General features: G+C 36.7%; 1 protein-coding gene across 2 annotated transcripts in view; it reads left to right on the top strand.

The window, feature by feature from the left end:
* The window catches only part of Bcat (Branched chain amino acid transaminase), a 209,644-nt gene that overhangs the window by 19,823 nt on the left and 164,843 nt on the right, over window positions 1–24,978 (top strand). For both annotated transcript variants that reach the window (XM_090386842.1, XM_090386841.1), the window contains exons 2-3: window positions 1,729–1,788; window positions 19,789–19,995. In XM_090386842.1, the coding sequence (XP_090242968.1) occupies window positions 1,729–1,788; window positions 19,789–19,995 (267 nt within the window). The remainder of the gene's footprint in view (window positions 1–1,728; window positions 1,789–19,788; window positions 19,996–24,978) is intronic.

Below are 24,978 nucleotides of genomic sequence, written 5' to 3'. Positions count from 1 at the left end.
AGGCACCTAAAGGACCACTCCCCTTGAACTATGTACTTAAAGGGTTGTTTGTTGGCTGCATTAGGATTGTCTGGTATTCTGCTAGGTAAATGAACAAGCTGTGTGAAGTCATTAGTAATTGCAAAAGCCTCAGCATCTCTATGGTAGACAGATTTTAAGCCAGAGATGGGAGCAATATGGCCTTAGTTGCTAATGCTCCTAAAAACCAAGCAACAAACAAACAAGCCAGAGATGATCGAAAAGAGGAGATTCCAAATTACTGTCTCTGACAGGGTATATCAGAACGAACATATACACAAGTACTGTGTATATGTCCATTGAATCAACCGATAACTGGTATTCTGTCAGAAAAAGTACATGGGTCCTGGTGGAAGTTTGTTTCAGATTAGGACTGAAACCACATATTTGTGAAATGAGCAGAGAAGTGTTTGGGAGGTTTAGATTCATTTGTTCTATTAATCTGACAATTCATGATGTATGCATGCTGTATGAAGTAATTAAATTTTTGGATATTGCATACACATGACAAGAATATACCAAGTTCCTTGACATAATATGCCCTCAACAATGCACCCTACACACTACTTTGACTCCCTCCATTTAATATCTGGCAGAGTAGAGGCATCAAGATTATACACTAGCTGGTTTTGAAGCCTCCTAAAGAGTTTCCAATGGGTTCGGTTTAGTGGACTATCTAGCAGCTGGCCTCCATACAGTTTTAGAGCTGTACCCTTGAAATGTAAGGAAGATTGGATCTCACCATTGATGTCCATCATAACCCCAAAAGACATCAGTCACACTGCATGATGCAAGAAATTGGAGGTTGCCAGAACTTTGCTCTGGAGACTAAACACTAGTTCCACCACTTACAAGCCTCCACTAAGCAAAAGCAAAATGTGGTATACCACCAGATGATGAGAGTCATCTACCACCTAGTATTGCCTGGTAACACAGAGGGGCAATGTCCCTCTGTGTGGTGTGGGTGCCACACCTTGACCCCTGCTTATGTTGGTTCGCACCTTGGTGGTCACCTCCAGTATGCTAGGTGCCGTATTTCAGGACTTGCATATGGGGGTTATACCCACTGTTACTAATAGTCAAAACATCATGAGGGTGCAAGCAGAGGATTTGGTTGTCAAGACCAACCAAACTCTGCCGAAATTAGGTCCACTTGACTTAAGAGTCACCCGAATATCAGTTCCATCAGCATTTTAAACTCTAGGTAGCAAGCCCCCGCTTGGCATACCTGACATTAATTAATTTTTATATATATTTATATATATAAAAATAAATATAAACATAAAAATTAATATATATATATAAATTTTTTCTGATATACATATGTCAGAAAAAAAATAATGGTTATATGAATACTTGATATTTAGAAAAATGTGATGGATATTCACAGAGAAATGATTAACCTAATTTCTGTAATTCACTTATTAGTATTTATCATAGATACACAGTTGTTGAAATGCAGTAAAGCAGAATTTTGAGATATTGATTGTATTTTCAGATTTTGAATTTGAATTAAATAAAAGAATTTTCACTTATTCAGTAATGCTTGTTATATTCCATATTTTGTCCTATTTCTGTTATCAGAGCTTACTAGTGTTTGTAAATAGAAGATGTTGACTCTTTGATAATAGAAGGTTAGAGTGAGAGGGAGAGAGCTTTACTTTATACTTTTCAAGGTGATAACAGCTATGATTTCTTTTCCTTTTACAGCCTTTTGGAATAATAAAGCCTATCACAAAGTGGTGTCCTGTGTCTACAGAATCTTTTAAGGTAAACATCTTTTATATTGTGCATTGGATGTTGATATTAGCAAAATATTTTGTACCAAAATGTATTTATTTGATAGAATTTGAAATCTTGTAACAAAACAGTGCAAAAAAAGTAATAGCAAATCATTTGATTTCATAAGAGAAGTAAGACAGTGTTCTGTTAATAGTATTTGTTGTTTACATATACAGTGTATTATTTACAACTTAGCTTTATATTTTCTGTTTCTGTATAGCAGACTTATATATTACTGAGTTTTTCAGTAATGTATCCACACTATTTTTTTATTTAAAAATATGTTTTTCAATTGCTTTTCAGATTATCTTGTGTACTCTTATATAACATAATTTAAATTATTTTCTCTTTTACTTGCTTATTTATCATCATTTACCTATACTAAACCATGCTTTGGCACATTTTATAAATGGACATGTAAGGATAATTGATCTTTTAACTAAGAATTAATCATTGAACCTGTTATCTACACTGTACAGTTTTTGTAATAATCCCAACATAAAAGTTGCTGAAACTTACAGTATTCTAATAGCATGGATGGATTTAATGGTTAGGAGACCAGAAGAACTTGTTAATATTTTTGTACTTGAAATTAAACTTTTTCACTACACCATAACTTGATATTATTTGTTTAGATGTAAAAACTGTATTTGACTGTATTAATGTCAGTCTAATTACTGTATTAATGTCAGTCTAATTACTGTATTAATGTCAATATAAATAATGCAGTGCACACTGCATTATTTATCAATATTGCATTGCTATACATGACTGTGATAATTTTAAATGATAACCTGTGAAAATGCATATAAATTCAAGTGAAAGAGTGCTAAAACATGAAATTTATAGTAATATTCTTTACTCTGTTCATGTAAACTATGAATATGCATGCTCAATGCAAGCAGTAACTGAATGTGGGATTCACCTAGGAGCTTGTATTTCATGGTAGAACTTTACTTCAAAGCAAAGTAGTTTATAGCTACTCGTTGTGATTTTTGTATCAATCCACACGATCCAAATAAGTTTGGATCGTGTGGATTGATACGCATATGATCACTGATACAAATAATCTAGGCAATGTTAAAATAAAAATTGAAAGATATATAGCAAACTTTTTAAAATCCAGCACCCTGGGAAATTGAGAGGGTTTCAGTGAGTTATACCTAATGATTGAGCAGTTTTCAAGAAGCACATTTTGATGATTTTAAGCACTGACAAATGAAATTATTTACATCTGTTAACATTTATAATGACTTGACAGTAGTACTAGTGATAAAATAGAAATAGTAGTTCAACTTGTGAAATGTAATAAATATTAGCAAATGACAAATTGGTGAAATATAATAAATGTAAACAAATGTCATATACTGTGATGTCACTTCTGAATGCAAGTATAGTACATAAAAGAGAACGTTAAAACGTGCTTCAGATTAAAAAAGTTTCATATCGGAAGTAAAAAAGAACTATTCTTAAGAAATAAATATAATGAGATATGTGAAGTCTTTATCAATTTTCATTGCATCTTGATTATACACTACTCAACAAAATTAACAGAACACATAGAAAACATGGTAACTTGTGCAGCTTGTGATGAAGCTGGATAAAATTTGGTATGGTGGTGGTGGTGTACCATAGAGTAAAGATGAAATGAGGAGACAGCAAGAAACTTCAGATGGGTATAAGAAATTTATAGGGGATGTATAAGAATTACCACAAAGATCATATTGCAGAAGTTGATACAAGATTCTCGAAAATACATATATAGAGTTGTTATTTGGTTTTTAGCAGGGCTGGGGAGTAGTGGTGATTTTGGGGTTACTCCTTGTCCTACTCCAGAGGGAGATATTTTTTTTCTTAATGTTACTCCTACTCCTATTATACTCCTGGCTCCTCCGTAGCCAGATGGGGAGGAGCAGCAGTGCATAGCACACTTCTTGATTAGACCGGGGTTCGAGCCCGTCACCGCCAAATACAGAGGATGCGGAAAGGTCAGGGGATGACCACCGCATATACCCTGAGCAATATGGCCTTAGTTGCTAATGCTCCTAAAAACCAAACAAACAACAATATTATACTCAATAAAAAATATTTCGTCATTGCTGCATGACTCATCAGGCTACTTTTTGGAATTCTGATTACATTATGATTATATGGTAATCACTATTCAGAATTCAAATGGCTGTAGCTATATTTTTTTTATTTAATGCAAATTTGAAATTACACAAAAAAAATTGATACAAACATTATTTATTCAATACAATGCACTAATACGCTAACTTTTAATTTTATTTAATACAAAAAGAGCAAAAAACTAGTAAAAACTAAAACTAAACTATACATTGTCTTTTAGTTCGAGTTAGTGCTCAAAAACAGTATGGACTCAATCAAATCTTCTTTCATCAAAGCACAGAAATCAGATTTTATTATTTTGAGTGCTGAAAACAGCCTTTCAACACTGACTTGGGTAGTTGGTAGAGCAGTAATGCAAAAGGCTGCATCTTGAACTATTCGTGGATATGTTTTTATTGCATCTATCATCTGTAAGTTTGATGTACGACCTACTTTCTCCACTAAAGTTAAAGTTTGATATAAATCAAAGCGGAACTTCTCGTAACTGGTAATACACCCTTTGCTTCCAGCGCTGCAGCTTCTCCTTTGTTGGTATTTGTATTACTAGCTTGAATGCATCTCTTTTATATTTTTTCTTGGTGATCAAGCTGTTTTTCAAAATCGCATTCATCAAATTCTGAACTAGAAGAAGAAGAAGGTGATGTGTCAAGCTCAGGGGAGGTCACATAATCTTCTTGCTTTAATCCTGTTATTTTTTCACTTAAATCAAGTAGTGCAGCTTTTTCTCTGACTACCTGATCCTCTGATAGCAAAATTCTGTAATTTGGATCAACATAAATTGCTGCTAATAAGATATCATTTTCTATTAAATTAGTTTCTCTGCGCTCCATAGACTGTTTGATTCCATCAGCAATGAGACCACCTATTTGGGAAAACTTGAAGATTAGACTTTTCCATTCTTTGTAGAATGATCCAGGTGATAAGTAAGGCACTTGGAATTTTAAAGTCTCATTATATGGGTGGTGAAGTAATCTTTCAAGCTGCTGAACTTCTTCCCATTCATGATCAGATAAAGTTATTTCAGGATTTGCCATATCAATAAATAGAGGCTTTAATTCCAAAAGACGTTCGATCATTAAATAAACACTGCCCCATCTAGTAGCTTGATCAATTAGAGCTCCTTTTCCGCAGCACCTCTTCCGAATAGCATCAATCTTGGGGGATCGAGCAGCTACAGCAACCTGGTGCAACTTACTTATGAGATTAGCTGCATGAGCTCCTTGCAGACCATCACAGATTGTGAGCTGTAAAGTATGCACACCACACTTTCATATGTTGTATGTTGACACTGGGGAAAGTGAAACCAATGAAATTGTTTGCAATAGCATCCAAGGTCTTGTCTAAGTACTCATCTTCATCTAAATCACTGTACACACAGCTTTCTCCTGATTCAAAATCTGTCTTTTTCCTCATTAAGCTTCTCAACAGTTTTTATCATGTTCGATGCATTGTCTGTAACTATTGTCAAGATATTTTCCTTCTTAATTCCAAAATATTGAGCACATTTTCAATCAATTTGCAAACCTGTTCGCTTGTATGTTGCGCTTTGGTATCTTTAAGTGCTAAAGTACGTATTATCATCTCTTTATTTTCATTCACAAACTGGACATTTATTCCAAAATAATTTACCCGTTGACGGTTGCATGCATCCATCTTCAGATGAATATACTTTCCCTTTAGCATCTCCTTCAACAAATTTTTTTTGATTGTTAGCTTCCTCTAATATTATTTTCCTAATATTATGTAGTTCCAAAGATACTCTCAGTTTGGCTGCCATTTCACCACTCAATCCAATAAAACCTGGAGAAGAGAATACACTAAGTGGTAGTCCATTCTTTACAACAAGTTCAATAATACACCCTTTGAATTTAGCAGCTTTCATTGCTATAGTAATTTTTTGGGTCTCAAAGTACTTTGTTAGAATATTTTTTTCCTTCTACTTTACAAGCTGGAACAGGTTGGAATCACTGGGAAAATCCGTAGATGGATAGCAGGATGGCTTCGGGGCAGGAGGCAGAGGGTTGTGATAAATGGCTATTCCTCAGATTGGGTTGATGTAAGAAGTGGGGTTCCCCAAGGATCAGTATTAGGACCACTGTCATTTTTAATTTTCATAAACGACATTGATGAAGGGATAGAGGGCATGATGTCTAAATTTGCAGATGATGTTAAAATTGGTAGAGTAGTTAATGATCACTGTCAAGCTGAGCTTCTTCAGAGAGACCTAGATAGACTTCAGGAATGGTCAGAAAAATGGCAGCTATGCTTTAATCCAACAAAGTGTAAGGTATTACACCTGGAAAACAGTAATCCCAAAATAACTTATTCACTTGGTGGAGTTCAACTAAACCCAGTACTGGAGGAAAGGGACTTGGGTGTTACCGGTCAGACATGAAATTCTCTGAGCATTGTACCAAATACGGAGGATGCGGAAAGGTCAGGGAATGACCACCGCATATCCCGGAGCAATATGGCCTTAGTTGCTAATGCTTCTAAAAACAAAAAAACAAAGAAACATCTCAGCATTGTAAACAGGTTGCAAGGAATGCCCATGGTGTCCTATCTATGATCTATCGAACTTTTGCAAGTAGAGATAGGGACGTGATATCCCATTATATAAGGCTTTTGTTAGACCACACTTGGAATACTGTGTTCAAGTATGGAGACCGCACCTAAAGAAAGATATCCAGCTTCTTGAAAGGGTGCAAAGACGAGTAAACTCGCCTGGTGAGATCAGCAAAAGGGTGCCCATATGAAGAAAGACTTCGAATATGTGGGTTGCAGAGTTTGGAAACTAGACACCTTAGAGGAAATTTGTTTGAGGTGTTTAAGGCTGTGAGAGGCATCAGTAAAATCATGGAGGACAGAATTTTCAAGGTTATAAATGATGCTAGAACTAGGGGACATAAATTCAAGTTATGGGGGAGAAGTATTTAGATTGGACTGCAGGAAGTTTTATTTTAGCCAACGAGTAGTAGTAGTAGCAGTGGCATTTGATGCAAGAAAGCAAGTGTATGAGCTTATGCAGCATCAGCCAAAAAAAAAAAAAAAAAACATCACGCCATTCCCTTCCAATGCCTGTCCAGTTCCTCCTTAAATTTATTCAACCTATCAACTTCCACAATGACAGATGGAAGTTTGTTCCAGCAATTAACCACCCGCTGGCTAAAGGCAAATTTCCGCACATCTAATCTACATCTGTCTTTTCTTAATTTGAATTTATGCCCCCTTAGGTTCGTAATCTGAACAAGTGGAAGGATCCCATCAGAATTCAGCGTGCTCAACCCATTCAAGGCCTTATATACCTCAATCAGATCACTGCGCAGGTGCCTAGTCTCCAGCCACTGCAATTTGCAGAACTTAAGCCTCTCTTGGTAAGAGGATCCCTTCATTCCCCTCACCAATCTTGTTGCCCTTCTCTGTACACGCTCAAGTAAATCTACATCCTTCCTAAAATGAGGCCTCCAGACCTGTACACAGTATTCAAGGTGTGGCCTGACCATTGCCTTATACAGAGGGATAATCACCTCCTTTTCCCTGCTAGCAAAATTCCTATATATCATTGACAAAACCCAATGACCTGTCCTGGCAGCCTGTCTGCATTGCTCAGAAAACTTCATATCTGACTGCACAATTACTCCCAGGTCTTTTTCATTTTCTACCACCTTAAGTGTAGTACCACACAGTTGGTACGTTTCTCTGGGGTTACTTCTACCCATATGCAGTACTTTGCATTTGTCAAGGTTAAACTTCAGTTGCCACTTCTTAGCCCATCTGCCCAAATTATCTAGATCCTGTTGCAGTAGCACACTACCATTACTGTCATTAACAACCCTGCCAACAATTGGCCCTCAGTCCCCAGCAGCTTTCACTCTCCTTCTTACAGCAGTGAGAGGATCAGAGTGGAAGCAGAGGGTGCTAAGTATCTCTGAGTATGACCAGGCTACCATGCACAGAAAATTAATTTGGCCTGTTACAATGTAAGATCGCTAATCAATGAAGATATGATATTTGAGCTGGAGAAGGAATTAGAAAATGTGAATTGGGATATCATCGGCTTGGCTGAAATAAGAAGAGGAAATGAATCACTTATAAATTTATCAAAGAGCAAAGTGGGGTTGACTTTCTGGTCCATAAAGATATAAAAAACATTTTGGAATTCAAAAGTACATCATCAAGGGTGTCAAGACTACTACTAAGGATTTCTAAGAGGTAAAAACTAAAGGTTGTAATGATATATGCACCAACATCGAGCCATGCTGATGAAGAGATTGAAGAAATGTACACAGAAATTGAGACTTCTTGATGAACAGAAAACTCACTACACCATTATGGGAGATCGCAATGCTAATGTTGGAAAGAGACAAAACAGCACAGAGAGGGAAACTATAGGAAATTTTGGAATTGGTGAAAGACTTGTGGAATTTGCAGAATCTCGAGGAATGTCAGTAATGAACACTTTTTTTCAAGAAAAGGGTGAACAGAAAGTGGATGTGGAAGAGCCCAAATGGATTAACAACTAAGGAAATCTACTTCGTCCTCACTAGCAAAAGATATATTGTGAATGATGTTGCCATCCCAAACAAGGTAAATGTTGGAAGTTACCACAGAATGGTAAAATGCACACTTGATATTGATGTAAGAAAAGAAAGGGAAAAACTGATGCAAGTAAAATTAAATTAGCATTAGTTGAGACATATGATGCAAGAAAGCAAGCTTATTCATCACCAGCCAAAAAAAAAAAAAAAAAACATCCTTCCCATTTCATCCATTCATTCAAAAGTTTGTCTAGTTCTGCCTTGAATTTATTTAAGCTGCGAACTTCCAAAATGACAGATGAAAGTTCGTTCCAGCAATCAACCACTCGCTGGCTAAAGGCTAATTTCCGTACATCTGTTCTACAACTGTCTTTCCTCAAGAACTAAATGGAGCCTAGTCTCCAAACACTGCAATTTGCAGAGCTTAAATCTTTCTTCGTAAGAGCATCCCTTTGTTCATTCCAGCAGCTCTACATCCTTCCTAAAATGAGGCCTCCAGACCTGTATACTGTACTCAAGGTGTGGTCTGACCATTGTGTTATACAAGGGTATAATCACCTCCTTATCCCTTCAAGAAAAATTCCTGTATATCATTGACAAGACACCATCAGCTACTTTTGCAGACTGTCTGCTCTGCTCAGAAAACTTCATATCTGACTGCACAATCACAAATAATATGAAGGTCTTTGACATAACAAAAGAGGAGAAAAAGCGGGCGGTATGTACTGGAACTTAAAAATAAGTTTGAGCTTCTGAAGATCTTTCAGGACATCGATGAGGAATACAACTTTCTGAAAGTGATAGAACCCTATAGGTAAAAAGAAATCCAAAAAAGAAAAAATTAGTCAAGAAACATGTCACGATGAATCAAAGAGTAAAAAATAAAATTGAGTATACTGAGTTACACAGAGCCATTAGAAAGAGACCCAGAGAGACGAAATAAGATCTAACACAAGAAAATTAGAACAAGCATTAAGGGAAAACAAAGGACTGAAATCAGCAGTAATACAGAAATACAAATGTTACTGAACTGAAGAATAATAGTGTACTTATAAATAGTAAAGAAGAATAATTGAAATAGCAGAAGACTTCTATAGAGAATTATATAAGGAGCAAAGAAATGATGCCAGCAGTGGGGAATATCCTCCCTGATGAGGTAGAACATGCATTGAAGAAAATTAAGAATCAGAAAACCCCCAGTGAAGACGAAGTTACTGTAGAGTTGTTAAAATTGGGAGGAAGAGACATGGCACAGAAACTGGCAAGACCCTTCACAAAATGCTTTAGGAAAGGTGTGATTCCTAAGGAGTGGAATAATGCAATCATAATTTTGTTGCCTAAGAAAGGAGATAAATCCAAAATTGTAAATTATAAACCAATTAGCTTGTTGTCCCACATCTATAAGTTGTTCATAAGGGTCATTACTAACAGATTAGAAAGAATACTTGGTGAGAATCAACCGAAAGAGCAAGCTGGTTTTAGGACAGGATTTTCAACTATGGATCACCTTCACATAATATCACAGCTAATCAGTGGTGTGGCCAGGATTTTTTGTCAGATACATTCACAAAAAAGGTGCCTTTTGCTTTCTAAACAAGTGCCACAGTACCAGATTTCGGTGGTGTACCTGCTAAACCTGTCTTGGCTATGCCACTGCAGCTAATGGAGAAAGCAAATAAATATGAAATACCATTATGCTTGGCATTTGTGGATTATGAAAAGGCATTTGACCCTATACAGCATAAAGAAATGTTTCGGGCACTGGAAAGACAAGGCATGACACCCCATGCATTATGATTTTGAAGAAAATATATGAGAATGCTACCTCCTTTATTAAACTAGACAAATACAATAGCAAATTTAAAATTGAGAAAGGAGTTCAACAAGGAAACACATTTCCGAAGTTGTTTACTGCTGCCCTTGAGGGAGCTTTCAGAAGATTGGAATGGTTGCAGAAAGGAGTCAGTATGAATGGAGAGTACCTAAATCATTTACGATTTGCAGATGAAATTGTGATCATAAGCCACAATCCCAAAGAGTTAGGGGGAAATCTTAATAAGTTATGCAGAATTAGTAAGGATTTTTGACTAAAGATGAATATGGATAAAACAAAAGTAATGATCTACAGGTATGTCACAGAAAGGGATATAATCATTGAAGGAGCAGTAATTGAAAAGGTGGATTCATATACTTACCTGGGTCATTAGCTGTAATAATGATAAATAGCTGGAAGTCACGAGAAGAATAAATTTCAGATGGATAGCATTCAGGAAATAGTCACATACCAAGGAGCAATATCCCAATTTGTCTGTCCCAATTTGAAACATAAAACAGTGAACCAATGTTCATTGTTGGATGGAAGAGAAGCTGAAAACTTCACAGCGAAGAATGAAACGAATTATATTAGGAATGAAACTGTTAGATAAGAAGAGAAGCATGGTGGTTAGGCAGCAGACAGAAATAAAGGACATTCTTATCAAAACTAAAGAACTGAAATGGACTTGGGCAGGACACAGCTGAAAGACATGATGACAGATGGACTAAGAAAATAATAGAATAGTACCCAAGAAGAGCTAAAAGAAAACCTGGAAGACAACGGAGATGGACAGATTAAATTCATGAGTTTATGGGTAGTAAATGGATGACCATTGCACAAAACAGAAGAAACTTCATCCTGCAGTGGATTGAAAATGGTTGATGATGATGATGCTTGAAAATATGGTCACAAGACATAAGTATGGAATATGATCTCCTCCAATGGCTAAAGAGGCCTGATGGTGGTGAACCTATGCTCGATATCAGGGTGTCTATAAGTTTCTGTGGCAAAAATCCCATTCTTCCACCAGTGCAGACCTTAGCTTACCAAATGACCGAGGAGTTGGCTTTCGGTTTGCAATGTGACACACATTTTCAGTTGAAGTTAAGTCTGGTGATTGTGCTGGCCATGGCAGTCATTGGATATCTTCGATTTCAAGATATTTCTCCACAACTTGAGCTCTATGTGCAGTGTTGGCCCAGTTTTCTTTTCGCGTCATGCACGAAAAGAAAACTCGGCCAGCTGCACCCCTAAAATATCACACATAGGGTTCAAGCATCTGTTCTTGGTACCTCTGTGCAGATACTGTACCCCCTATCAAAAACATTGAGTGGGTGTGGCTGATAATCATTATTCTGCCCCCACAAGAGAACACTGTCTCCACCGTAAGTGTTTTTTTCTCTGGTGTTGGAGGGATGGTACCGCATTCCTAGTTGTCTCCAGAAAAAATGTCTAGAATCTGTTTGTAGGCTAAAACGGGACTTGTCAGAGTCAGGACTCCAAGTCACATGTTTATGGCACCAGTTTTTATGGGCTCTGAAGTGGTTTAGGGTTAATGGAATGCAAACCCCGGTTTTGTTGCATTGAGACACTTGTATTGAGCCTTCTTAACACAGTCCAGTTGGATGTTTTCACTTGTGGCTGCAGCAACCACAAGAGACAGTTGTTGACAGGACATTGTAGCGTTCCGTTTTGTTGTTAGAGCCAGATAGGAGTCTGTTCTGGTTGATGTAGTCCTCAGGCAAACTTGGGCCTGATCTTTTTGTAATGGTTCCTGTCTCTTGAAACTGCTTCCATAGTGCTGAGATGACACTGTGTGACACATTAAGCTAGTGGTTTTCAACCTTTTTTTAATAACGGCACCCCTAAGTAATTTATTTTATTTTGTGGCACCCCTACTCAATCTACACAATTTTCTGCCTGTTAGATCCGATTATATATAATATTAAAAATATGTTATATGATAGTTATTACAATGATATAATTATAAAAATTACATTTCATAATACAAATTATAAATATATATATATGCAGTATATAATAATTTTATTCCTTATATATAGGTACTGAGTAAACATGAATTATAGATCACCACAAAATTATAAAGATACTGTACACTGTTTTATAATGAAATAAACATATAAATTAAAAAAAATAAGTTTAAGTAACTTAAACCCAAATTACATGGCACCCCTGGAATGTTGTTGCGGCATCCCGGTTGAAAACCACTGCATTAAGCCAACATGCCACCTACGACTGCCCAGCTTCAAGTCATTCAACACCCTTCCATCTTAAAAAATTATCTAAATGACATGACTTGCCATCCTGAGTACTGCAATCACAGCATGGATTTGTCTTGGTTAACCAGTCTGATAGGTTACTATAATGCAGTGACCAAGGAATTGGATGCAAAAAATAATTTTTACATCATATACAGTCATCCCTCGATTTACACGGTTTTTTATTGTGCAGTTTTGCTATTGCATGGTCAGGTATTTACTACCAAAATTTTAAATTGCGCGGTGAGTTTCGCTAACTGTGCGATTTTTGTTTACGAAGCTTCAAAAATAGGAATTGGCAGATTTTGAAAATTTGTTTTTCACATGATTGAAGATTTCATTGAAGGGGAAACACGTTTCACCATAATAACATAAAATCCCACAGAATCCCAGCTATCAGTATTCTTGCAAATGCAGTACAATCGAGTTTACTACCTGTTTATAATAGATTGCACTAACAGAAAAGCCCAATAAACTGGAAAGTGCAAATTGTTTTTATTGTTTTATGGTCATTACCTCCAGAAATGTGTGTTAGAAAAATATCACAAAGGCATTCAAAACTGATTCTTATAGCTAAACATATCAATAAACGGTGGTGTGTTTGTCCGCTTATTTTTGAAACTTCCTAATTCAGGAACCCCGTTCATCGGTTATCCTAAGTTAGCTGTTCAGACAGAATTGTTTTCTGGTTTGTGCAACATAAAGTGTTTTAATCGGTAAGCATTGCTGCTGATTTATTATTTCTTGTCTATATGAAGTGTGTTTAATTAGTAGCTAAAATGAAGAAAGCTACAACAAAAAAATTTTTTTTTTGATTTAGAGGAAAAAACATTAAAACATTAAAAATCATAAAGGTGTTAGAAAATGGCAAAAAGGTTGTGACATTGGCCAAGAAATACAGCATAAATGAATCTAGCATTTGACAAATTAGGGAAAATGCTGAGAAAATTAAAAGTTCACCAGTTACCTATTCCACATCATTGGCCGCAAAAAGTACTACAAATGTGAGAAATCCTTTAATAGAGAAAACTGAAAAATTGCTTTCTTTCTGGATGGAAGATCTTAATCAAAGAAGAATGCCTCCTAGTTCAGATATTATTCGTGCCAAAGCTCTGCAAATTTTTAATCACTTAAGAAGCAGCAGCCAGTCCATCCAATGCAGATGTCTTTCAAGCCAGTAAGGGTTGGTTTGAAAATTTTAAAAATGTCAGTCTTCAAATTCTAAAATTAATGGGCAGAGCAGCCAGTGCAGATATGGAAGCTGCTTCTTTTTATGCGAAAACTTTAAAGGATGTTATTGAGACTGGCTTATTTTGGAAGCGTATGCCGAACCGAACATTCATTTCAAAAGAAGAGAAAACCAAACCAGGTTTCAAGGCTGCAAAAGATAGGTAAACACTTTTGTGATGTGGCAATGCAGAGGCTGACTTTAAGTGTAAACCGTTTCTAATTTATATACTTCAGAAAATCCTTGTGCTTTTAAAGGAATATCAAAAAGCTCCTTACTGGTTCATTGGAAATCAAGCAAAAAAAAGCCTGGATGAAAGTTAAAATCTTCAAGGATTGGTTTTTAAATTGCTTTTATGTCAAAACAAAAAGATATTGCCTGAAGAAGAATGTAGCATTCAAAATCTTGCTCATTCTTGAGAGTGCACCCAATCATCCTGCACATTTGTCTGATCTGCACCCAGCAAATTCAAGTTCATTAATTCAGCTGATGGACCAAGGTGTTATAGCTTCCTTTAAACTTTATTGCCTAAGAATATCTTAATAATTTACAATTGGTAGAAGCTACTGATGGAATAGGCAGTGTTTCAATTCGAGATTATTGGTGGAATTATAACATTCTTGATGCTGTAAAAAATATTGAGTTCATGTGGGGTGAAGTTAAGAATTCAACAATGAATGCAGTGTGGAAAAAGCTGTGGCCACGAACCTGCACTAAAGAAGCCATGGTCAAAATGATTAGCAGAGAGGGATTTGAAAAACTGGAACCAGCAGATATCACAAAGTCTTTGAATCTCATAGAGAATAATTATTAGTGGAAGATATTTTTTCACAATGTAAAGAAGATAACAAAAATGATAAAAACGAAGAGATGCATGCAAAAATTTGACTGGACTGCGAAGAGATTAGCTGAGTTTTTAAGGCTTGCAAATCAGTTTAGCCAAGAAGCTCTAGATATGGATCCTAATTTGGAGAGAAGTTTAAATTTTTGCAGAGCTTTATCATTAGCTTTAGGTCCTTATGAAGAAATTTATAGAGAAAAACTGTGTGCTTCTAAGGAAACAATTTTAACTAATTTTTTCCAAAAATTGCCAGATACTGTTGCAAGTTTATCACAGGAAAACAACAACGAAGAAGCAGTGAATTTAGATTAAAAATCTAGGGCTATATATTAGCAAGCTTAATTTTATGTACATATTTGCAATTTTTTTCTTTTTTTCTTACCGAATGAAGACTTTTTTTTATTTTTTATTTACAGGTACGGAACCCTCGTTATGTCATGTAACCTATGTTTTGCATTGCGTGGATTTGGATTTGGATTGTGCCGTGTTTTCCCGGAACATAACCCCCGCATGAATCGAGGGATGACTGTACTTGGATTTCAGGAAGGATTTTGATACTGTTGCACACAAAAGCCTGCTGTACAAATGTGGCATTAAGGACAAGTTACTGCTTTCGATAAAGGGATGGTTAAGTAGAAGAAGACAGAGTGGTTATCAATAGGCACTGCTCTTCGTGGACTAATGTTATTAGTAGAGTTCCCCAGATTTCAATGCTGGGTCCATTGTTCTTTTCAAAATTTATCAATGATATTGATGAAAATATATCACGCTTAATGTCTAAGTTTGCAGATGATACAAATGGTATGATGGTTTACGACAGTCATCAGGCTGAGAAATGGCAGTTGAAGTTTAGCATTGATAAATGCAAGGTACTGCGAATGAGTAGCAGTAACCCCAGAGTAACTTAACAACTGTGTGGTTCTACACTTAGGGTAGTGGATAATGAAAAAGAGACCTAGGGATAATTGTGCAGTCAGAAATTCTCTGAGAAGTGTAGACATGCTGCCAGGACAGCTCATGGTGTTTTGTTAGTGATATACAGAAACTTTGCTACCAGGGATAAGAAGCTGATTATCCCCTTGTATAAGGCCATGGTTAGGCCACATCCAGCCATATACATGTCTGGAGGCCTAGCTTTAGGAAGGTTGTAGATCTACTGGAATGGGTCCAGAGAAGAGTAACCAGATTGGTGAAGAGAACAAAAGGATGGTCTTACTTAGAAAGGCTTCAGTTTGGCAAATTGCAGTGCCTCGAGACTAGGCACCTGCAGGGAGATCTGATTGAGGTGTTTAAAGCCTTGAATTTGATTTGAGTAAGCTGAATGTTATAGTATTCTTCCACTTGCTGATACTAAACACAAAAGGGCATAAATTCAAGCTGAGGAAGGATGGTTGCAAGATAGATGTGTGGAAGTTTTCCTTCAGTCAGCAGGTGGTTGATTGTTGGAACAGGCTCCCATCTGTTGTTGTGGAAGTGGATAGGTTGAATAAATTCAAGGGAGAACTAGAAAAATTCTTGGAGGGCATGGATGGGTCAACTGTTTTTTTTTTTTTTTTTGCTGATACTATACAAAGTATAAGCTTGCTTTCTTGAATCATTTTCCATTACTACTACAATTTGAATATGTTTGGGACCTACTGGAAAGGGACATTGATGCTTACATTATGTGGACATTACTGGACACTGTGCAATGCATATGCAGCACTATCAAAAGACAACCTGTAACCTTGTGGATTCCATGCCAAGGCATATTCAAGCTATATCATGGGCAGAAGATGGCTCCATGAGGTAGTAGGTAGGTGTTGCTAATTCATAACCAACTCGTGTGTGTAACTTAAATATAAATGAAAAATATGCCAGTCATATAGCAGGCCAAATTAGTGAAAAATGGAAAGTTAACCAATATGTAGCAAGGCAACAAACAAAGAAAAGGTGGATTGGGGGGGGGGGGGATAAATCAAAATAAAAGGTATTGCAGAAAGAAAATGCTCCTAAAATAATTTTAAAAAAATGCCAATTAATTAAAATAGCAAATATAATAAAGTTACAAAAATTCTAGTTGAAGTGTGCGTATGTGTACATGTGCAAATGTGCTTAATAAAAGGATTGGACAATTTATTATTTGAAGGCATAGTCAAATGAAGGAGTAAAAGTTTATTTTAGGATATGATGTAAGTTTGCTTCCTTTCATCATTTTAATAGTACTATATCAAGAAAAATTCTTAGAACGTAACTCAGTCTTGTTACTGCAATAATTAAAGACAAACACCAGCCAAGGAGTAAAAATTTTTGCTATAAAAATAATAAAATAATGTGATACACTATCGGAAGACTAAAATATTACAATAAATTACGATAAAATAAACTACGATAAAACATTAAAAATATACCGAAGCAATAAAATTATCTAAAATAAACTGGATTAAAAGCGATAAAACCTGAAGCTTTCGGAGACTGCTGTCTCCTTCTTCAACAGTATACTATTACTGCAATGACACATCCTTAAGTAGCAGACCCATGGCACTCATGCACGTGGTCCATCAGACACATTGTTGGCATTCCCCACGCGCGCATCGGAAACGGAAGTGGCTCGGGAGCATGTCAAACAGAACCGGTCATTCCGTCTGAGGACAACCGCCTCAAACAGGGGGTGTAAACATGTCCCCCTGTCCCTGTTAATAGTATTACGACTGGATGAACCGATTCGCAAGATCTCGAGCCACTTGCGTTCCCGAAATCCCTGAGCACGGTCCGTAACGGCCGCGTCTTCAGGGAAGATCCGATGCTGCTTCTCCCAGAAATGCTCTGCCACAGCAGACCTCGCATAATTAGCAGTCTTAATAGCAGTCATGTGCTCCCCAAGACGGTCTTTTAAATGTCGCCCCATCTTCCCCCCACATAACATTCCTCACAATCCGGGCACTTAATCTCATAGACCACACTACTAGTATAGTCCTGGTACAGGTTTGCTATAGCATCATGTTTTTAACTCTAACACCGTGCATTCTGTGACACTTTTGTGCTATGTGGGCAAGTGACTCAGCCGCATTGCATCCAGCTCTGTATTGCCTATCCATACCACATCCTCTTGATGTTCTAGAGAGGGTAGGATGGCATTGATCCTGGTTTTCACTAGGTGAACAAAAGCGTGGCCAGATAGCAATTTGGTTCATCACCCACCCACCAGTGTTGTGAGCGAACCTGGTTCGAATTTTTGAAACAACAGCCATCATAGGAGCTGTGCAGGAGATCCCTCCATCTCTTCTTTATGGATGCTTTAGAATCTATAAATACATTTCCATCCTTTAACAAATTCTTAGCCAAGCTTGGTTCTTTCTTTATGGATGGCCTTTCAATCAAGTAGTGTAGTAGGTCAGAAGCAGAGCCCAGTTGCTTCTCTAATCTTTTTCTTATTAATTATTATATAATTAATAAGGGAATAAACCATCATAGCAATGGGATACCTAGCCCCCCACATCCACAATGTCAGCATAAAAGTGTGCATTTATCATGTCATTTAGCAGCCTAGGTCATTTCTTAATAGCAAGTCTAACCTGGGTGTCCCACGCATTAAGCCAGGAAGCAGTTACCCTCCCCAGCACTAAACAATGATAAAATTTAGACAACAAATATGCCTGGAGGATAAACAGCCTCTGCTGGGGTTTTAATGGGGCTTTTTGAAGCCGTTCCAGCAGATCACCCAGGGAGACAGTTGGATAACATTGATTCTAAGACCCCTAGCACTGAAGAAATTATTTGCCTGATCTAAAAGTCAAGTGCTGCAACCCAGATTGTGTAGAATCCGCCAGGATGAGGTCATCAGCAAAGGCCAAAGCATTCACATTATATTGTCCAAGTTTAAAACCAATATATGAGAGAATTTTACAAAATAATTGGTCTAAAACCAAATTAAAAATGAAAGGTGACAAAGAATCACCTTATCACACCCCATTAGTTGGACATAGCGTAAGGCAATCACCTCTGAACTTCATCGAGGTAACACGGGAGCGGTGCAATTTAAAAATATAATTAATAAAAGTTACAGGCAAATGTCCCTCTGCAGCACCTCAATAATAGCGTGAAAAGAGACACTATCAAACACTTTACATAAATCAGTAGAGGCTAAATGGGGAGTCTTGAGCTCCTTTCTTGCAATTTTGATTAATGATTGTAAAATAATTGTCTGCAGCTCCATCAATTGGAAGAAAGGCTTTCTGTCTGTTGTCCAACTTCATCATAGATTACAGTCTGTTTGCAGGATCTTGTAATATGTTCTCAATATAACAGAAGACACAGTTATTGGTCTGAATTCCGATGGTAATTTTGAATTGACCCTCTTTGGAATAAATATAGTAATGCATCATACAAACACTGGGGAATAAAATCGACCCATAAATATATGTGCATGAGGTCAATCAAAAGTTTTTCCAAAATGGATCGTAATTGTGTCGGAGTCACTCCATCAGGACCAGGACTAGATGATAGCGCTGGAAAAGCAGATCTTAATTCAGCATTTGTAATAGGATATAAAGATTTTCCCTTATCACTGGATCTTCATCATAGCCTGCTGGAATATACAAGTCATCTTCTTCTAAATTATCCCTACAAAAGATGTCTTTCCAAAATTTGAGAAACACTGAAGATTCAACCACTTCTTCCTCTTCACTGGATCCAGAATATTATGGGCACGTATTTTTTTCAATTTTTGTGGTAAAGACGAGTTTTTGCATACTCGTTTTTCCTCGGATATGACGTTTTTAAGTTGGAAGGATCAACTTAAGTTTTAGCAATAGGTCGAGTTTGAGGAGGCGATATCCCAAGAATACTATATTTAATATAATTCTTCAATTCATCAAAATGTTGATGAATTGAATAATTATATTAAATGTACATTTTCTCTATGTGCAACAGTGAAATTATTTTTGAAAAATTCCTTGTGCATTATGCAAATTAACAGTGTTAGTTTATTAGTAATTATAAACCTTTATTATCTCATTATTAAGCTGTACTAAAGGAAATCACAAAAGAAGTCCTGTTCCTTCCCCCCACTTTACCCCTGGCTGCACTTTTTATTTTGCGTGCGTGAAGCAACAGTGCATATTATTGTTTTATATTGGTTTCAATTAATTTGTTGTATAAACTTGTTTTTTCTTTAGTTTACAGATCTGGAAATTATCCATGCCAAATCATCTGAGATGAGCCCAAAGCCTGATCCAAATCATTTAGTATTTGGAAGGCATTTCAGTGACCACATGTTTGAAGTAGAGTGGACAGCATCTAAAGGTTGGGGAATTCCTCGTATATGTCCTTTACATAATTTTGTTCTTCATCCTGCTTCTAAAGTGTTTCATTATGCACAAGAGGTAGATGTTTTAAATTTTAATGACAGTTTCTGTGTTTTTTCAAAATGTCAATTTAGATGAAGAAATCAATAATAAGGAAATTTTGATTAGCACTGATTATTTTCTTTATCAGAAAATAAGTTCTGAGAGGATAAGTAATAATATTGCAGAAGTGGCGTACCTATTCAATGTTGTTTATTCATTGAATAGGCATACCTATTCAATGTTGTTTATGTTATCGATCCCATTTTCATACAGCATATTACATTTTAAATTTATATATAAAAGCGTGCATTTTATACTTGTGCATAAATGATAATGAGCTAAGTATGCACCAATTTAAACTTAATTATTTTTACATCTTTAAATGAATAATTTTCATACCTACTAACAATTGATTGAAATACTGTTGTGATGGTTACATTAAAGGATAGATGCAGATTGTTAGGCAATCCTTTCTGTTGCTTGCTTGTGCCTGAAGAATGTACAGGCAAAGTTAGTCAAGAGAAATGTTAGCTTATGTATGTAGGACTGTATTAATCACATACAGGAATCTTCTGAAGTGACCTTTGCACATTGAATAAGTTGATAGTGATTTTTGAAAATGATTGACCATGAATATATTTTAACATTTAACATCTTCTTCTTGAGCAGCAGCAACACAGGTTTTCTAAAAATTGTAACGTTGTTGAACTGTTCGGGAAGCTGTTTTTGCCATTTTCTTGATAATTTCTGTTGTAGGAGTTTGCATTTCATTGAGAAAACATTGCCTCTGTTTCATTTGCCCACTTGGATGACTACGAAATCCTCATCATTATTTAATTCTGACAGTGTAACTTATAATGATCTCAGTCAGGCTAATAGAGAGAGCGGGTAGTTCGAATTAGTGAAAAGTCCAAATTATACAATGTCATAACCCTTCATCATTTTCTCTTCAATTACACCTCTTAAATTTTATTCCTTAAATACATGTTCAATTTTCCTTCCCTTTGTTTTCCTTGTAGCCTTTATCATACCTTCAGTTTTCTCTTATCTTCCTTAGTACATACTTCCTCATTTATAACATTTTCTGTCAGTTTCATCAGTTCAAGCTATCTCCATAACCACATCTCAAAAGCTTCAATTCTTCTAAGTTCTCCTTTATTGCCCATGTCTCAGCTCGGAGCAATATGGCCTTAGTTGCTAATGCTCCTTAAAAAAAACCAAACAAAAATGTCTCAGCCCCATAAATATGATGCTGAATACTAAACACTTAAACTAATCTTTCCCTTAACTGGTTATCTATTTTCCCCTGTAAATATTTGTTTCCTCTTGTCAAATGCCCATTGCAGTTCTAGTTCTACTTTCCTGGCAACTTCTCCCATTACTTGTTAGCAGATTTTAAGTCTGCTAACAAGCATTTATCCTCTTATAATCCATTTTAATAGTTTTCTTTTTCATCCCTTCTTGTTTATTCTCAACCCATATTCTTCAACTTTTCTTAAATCTTCCCAACAAAATGTATAATGCCTTCTTCTGTATTTGATACTAGTTTTTCTTTTACACCCTCCTTTTCTATCTCTCCTTCCATTACATCTCTGACTATCACTGCTACAGATACACACTTGCATGCACTCCCAATGAACAATGTTGTGGGAGGAAGAGCACCTTTGTCTCACTCCCCTAACTACTTTCCTCATAGTATTCACACCTATTCTCAGCATTACCCTTTGACCCCCAGTATACTTCCTCTGTCAGTTTTCTCTCTCACCCTATCAATTCCCATATCCTTCAATATCTCCGTCAGCTTTTCCCAATTTGTCATATTGAGTGCTTTCTACAAATCCAGAGAACAAACAAATATTCTTACTCATTTCTGCTTCTTTCCATCAAAATTCTCATTTTTAGTGCATCCCTTATTCCTCTCCTTTCTGGAATTCATACTGTTCATTTCCTCCATTCTTTCCCTCAATCAACCAGTTCATTATCTTCATCACCTTTTCTGCATGTAAGCAGCTAATGGTCCTGAAGTACTTAATTGGATTGCATTATTTTTCTTCTCAATTGGAATCACAATAGTCAAAATCCTCTGGTCATTTTCTCTTCTCATATTTTTATTTTCCTTATCCCTGCATTTCTCATCACTTCAAATACTGTGCATGTTGCTTATTGTGATTATGAATAATTTTATCACTTTTATGAAGTCCTGATCAGACTTATACTAGAAAAAATTATACTTATTGTAATCAGCACTTTTGCTTATGTTATCACTTTTTTGCCTTATTGCAGTTTATGCATATGCAGTGAAAGTGATTACATAGCGTCCCAGTTTGTTCTTGAACTCCGACACATTGCATGTCCAGTTACTGCTCTTGCTTCATACAGTTTGTATGGTTTGTTGGTTTCTCTACTCCATGAAAGAAAATACTATATCTGTATTCATACCAGTCTGACTGGTTCGTAGTTGAGCATTAACCCTTTTACAATCCTTCATCTTTCTATAATCCTTAATATTTTTTTTTTTTTTTTTTTTTTAATGTGTGGATTTAGCATTAGCATTATTAGAGGCATATGATGCAAGAAAGCAAGCTTATGCAGCATCAGCCAAAAAAAAAAAAAAAAAACCACCCATTTCACCCCTCCGTTCATTCAAAATACCTGTCTTAAGAGGTGTCCAGCTGAGCCTTAAATTTATTTAGGCTATCAACTTCCACAACAAGGGATGGAGTCTGTTCTACCAACCAACTACCCACTGGCTAAAGGCAAATTTCCGCACATCTGTCTTTCCTGAATTTGAATTTATGCGATCTCAAGTGATTATTCTGAGCAAGAGGAAGAATCCCATCCGCATTGAGCATGCTCAAACCATTCAAGGCTTTATACACCTCTATCAGATCACCTCGCCGGTGCCTAGTCTTCAGACACTGTAATTTGCAAAACTTAAGCCTTTCTTCATTAGACAACCCTCAGTTCCATTCACTGATCTTGTTGCCCTTCTCTGTACTCGTTCCAGCAGCTCTACATCCTTCTTGAAATGAGGACTCCAGACCTGTATACAGTACTCAAGGTGTGGCCTGACCATTGCCTTATACAAGGGAATAATCACCTCCTTATCCCTGCCAGAAAAATTCCTGTATATCATTGACAAGATACCATGAGCTACTCTTGCAGCCCATCTGCACTGCTCAGAGAACTTGAACTTCATATCTGCCTCCACGATTACGCCCCAGGTCCTTTTCATTCTCTACCACTGTCAATGTAGTACCACAGAGTTGATACGTTTCTATGGGGTTACTGTTTCCCATATGTAGTACTTTACATTTGTCAATGTTAAACTTCATTTGCCACCTCTCAGCTCATCTGCTCAACCTTTCCAGATCCTGTTGCAGCAGCATAGCGTCAGTAGTGTCCTTAACAACCCTGCCAACCTTTGTATTGTCTGCAAACTTGGACATTAAGCTTGATATACCATCATCAATATCATTTATAAATACAGAAAACAATATTGGACCCATCACTGAACCCTGAGGGACTCCACTAATAACATTAGTTCACAATGAGCAGTGTCATTGATTACCACTCTCTGTCTTCTCCCACTCAATCATCCCTTTATCCATAGCAGCAATTTGCCTCCAATGCCACACTGCTCCAATTTGTGCAGCAGTCTTCCATGTGCAACACTATCAAAAGCCTTTGTAAGATCCAAATATATAATATCAGAATTATTCCCTGCATCCAGTTCTTTTGTGACTGAATCATAGTATCCAATCAAATTGGTCAGGCAAGACTTTCTCCTAACAAAACCATGCCGTGTCCGAGCTATAACTGAAGTCTTATCTAGATGATCCTGCAGTGCTTCTTTAACCAGTGCCTCCATTAATTTTCCTGGAACAGAAGTTAAACTCACAGGTCTATAATTACTTGTGTCAGCCTTTGATCGTCCTTTGTGAATTGGGGTGACATTTGCACATCTCAGTCTGTGGGTACCTCCCCTGAGTCCAAAGAAGCTCTCATAATTATGGCTAAGGGTTTGCTTACTTCCTTTGCTGCCTCCTTTAATAGAACTGGATAGATCCCATCCACCCCGGGTGCCTTTTTTATGTTTATCCTCAACAATTTCTCCTCCACTTTCCTCTCAGTTATTACAAAATCATCTAGCTCACTGCCAGAGTTTACTTCACCTCTGGCATTCCCCTTCCTGAATAACTCCTCATTTGTGAATGTAGATGCAAAATACTCGTTTAGTTTGTTAGCCACCTGAGCAGGATCCTCAACTGTTGAACCATCAATATCAAGTGGACAAATCTGATTCATCTATTTCCTTCTAGAGTTTACATTGGTAAAGAACTCTTTCTGTTTTTCTTTGCATCCTTTGCCAATGATTTCTCATAATCTGCCTTTGCCTGCCTAATCTCCTTTGTGACTTGGTTACAGACTAGCTTATATCTATCATAGGCTTCCATGTCACCCATTAATTTATATGTATCCCATGCATTTTTCTTCTCTGCCATATGTCTCATTAGTTCATCTGACATCCATTTAGGCCTGAACCTTGAACAATATTTCTTAGTTGGTATGTATCTAGTAGCTTCCAAGATAAGTTCTTTGAATGCTTCCCATTTTGAATTTGCTGTTGGTAACATCATCAGTTGGTCCCACCATATAAAATTTAAATACTGTCTCAGACCATCGTAGTCGCCTTTACGAAAGTAAAAACCCTTTCCTTTACCCCTGATGGTAGTTACCTCTGAGTAAATCCCACTACAGCACACTGAAGTGAAATTGTTGAAGTTAAACATAAGAAAAGCACTTGGGGTGGATGGGATCTATCCAGTTATATTAAAGGAGGCGGCAAAGCAACTAAGCAAACCCTTAGCCATAATTATGAGAGCATCCTTGGACTCGGGAGGTTCCCACGGACTGGAGAAGTGCAAATGTATCCCCAATTCAGAAAGGGGGATTGAAGGGTGACACGAGTAATTACAGACCAGTTAGTTTAACTTCTGTTCCGGGTAAAATAATGGA

Source organism: Mastigoproctus giganteus, chromosome 12, assembly GCF_048544385.1.
Source record: "Mastigoproctus giganteus isolate SK-2022 chromosome 12, ASM4854438v1, whole genome shotgun sequence".
In the NCBI taxonomy this organism is placed as follows: domain Eukaryota; kingdom Metazoa; phylum Arthropoda; class Arachnida; order Uropygi; family Thelyphonidae; genus Mastigoproctus; species Mastigoproctus giganteus.
This window is presented reverse-complemented; position numbering and strand designations above follow the sequence as displayed.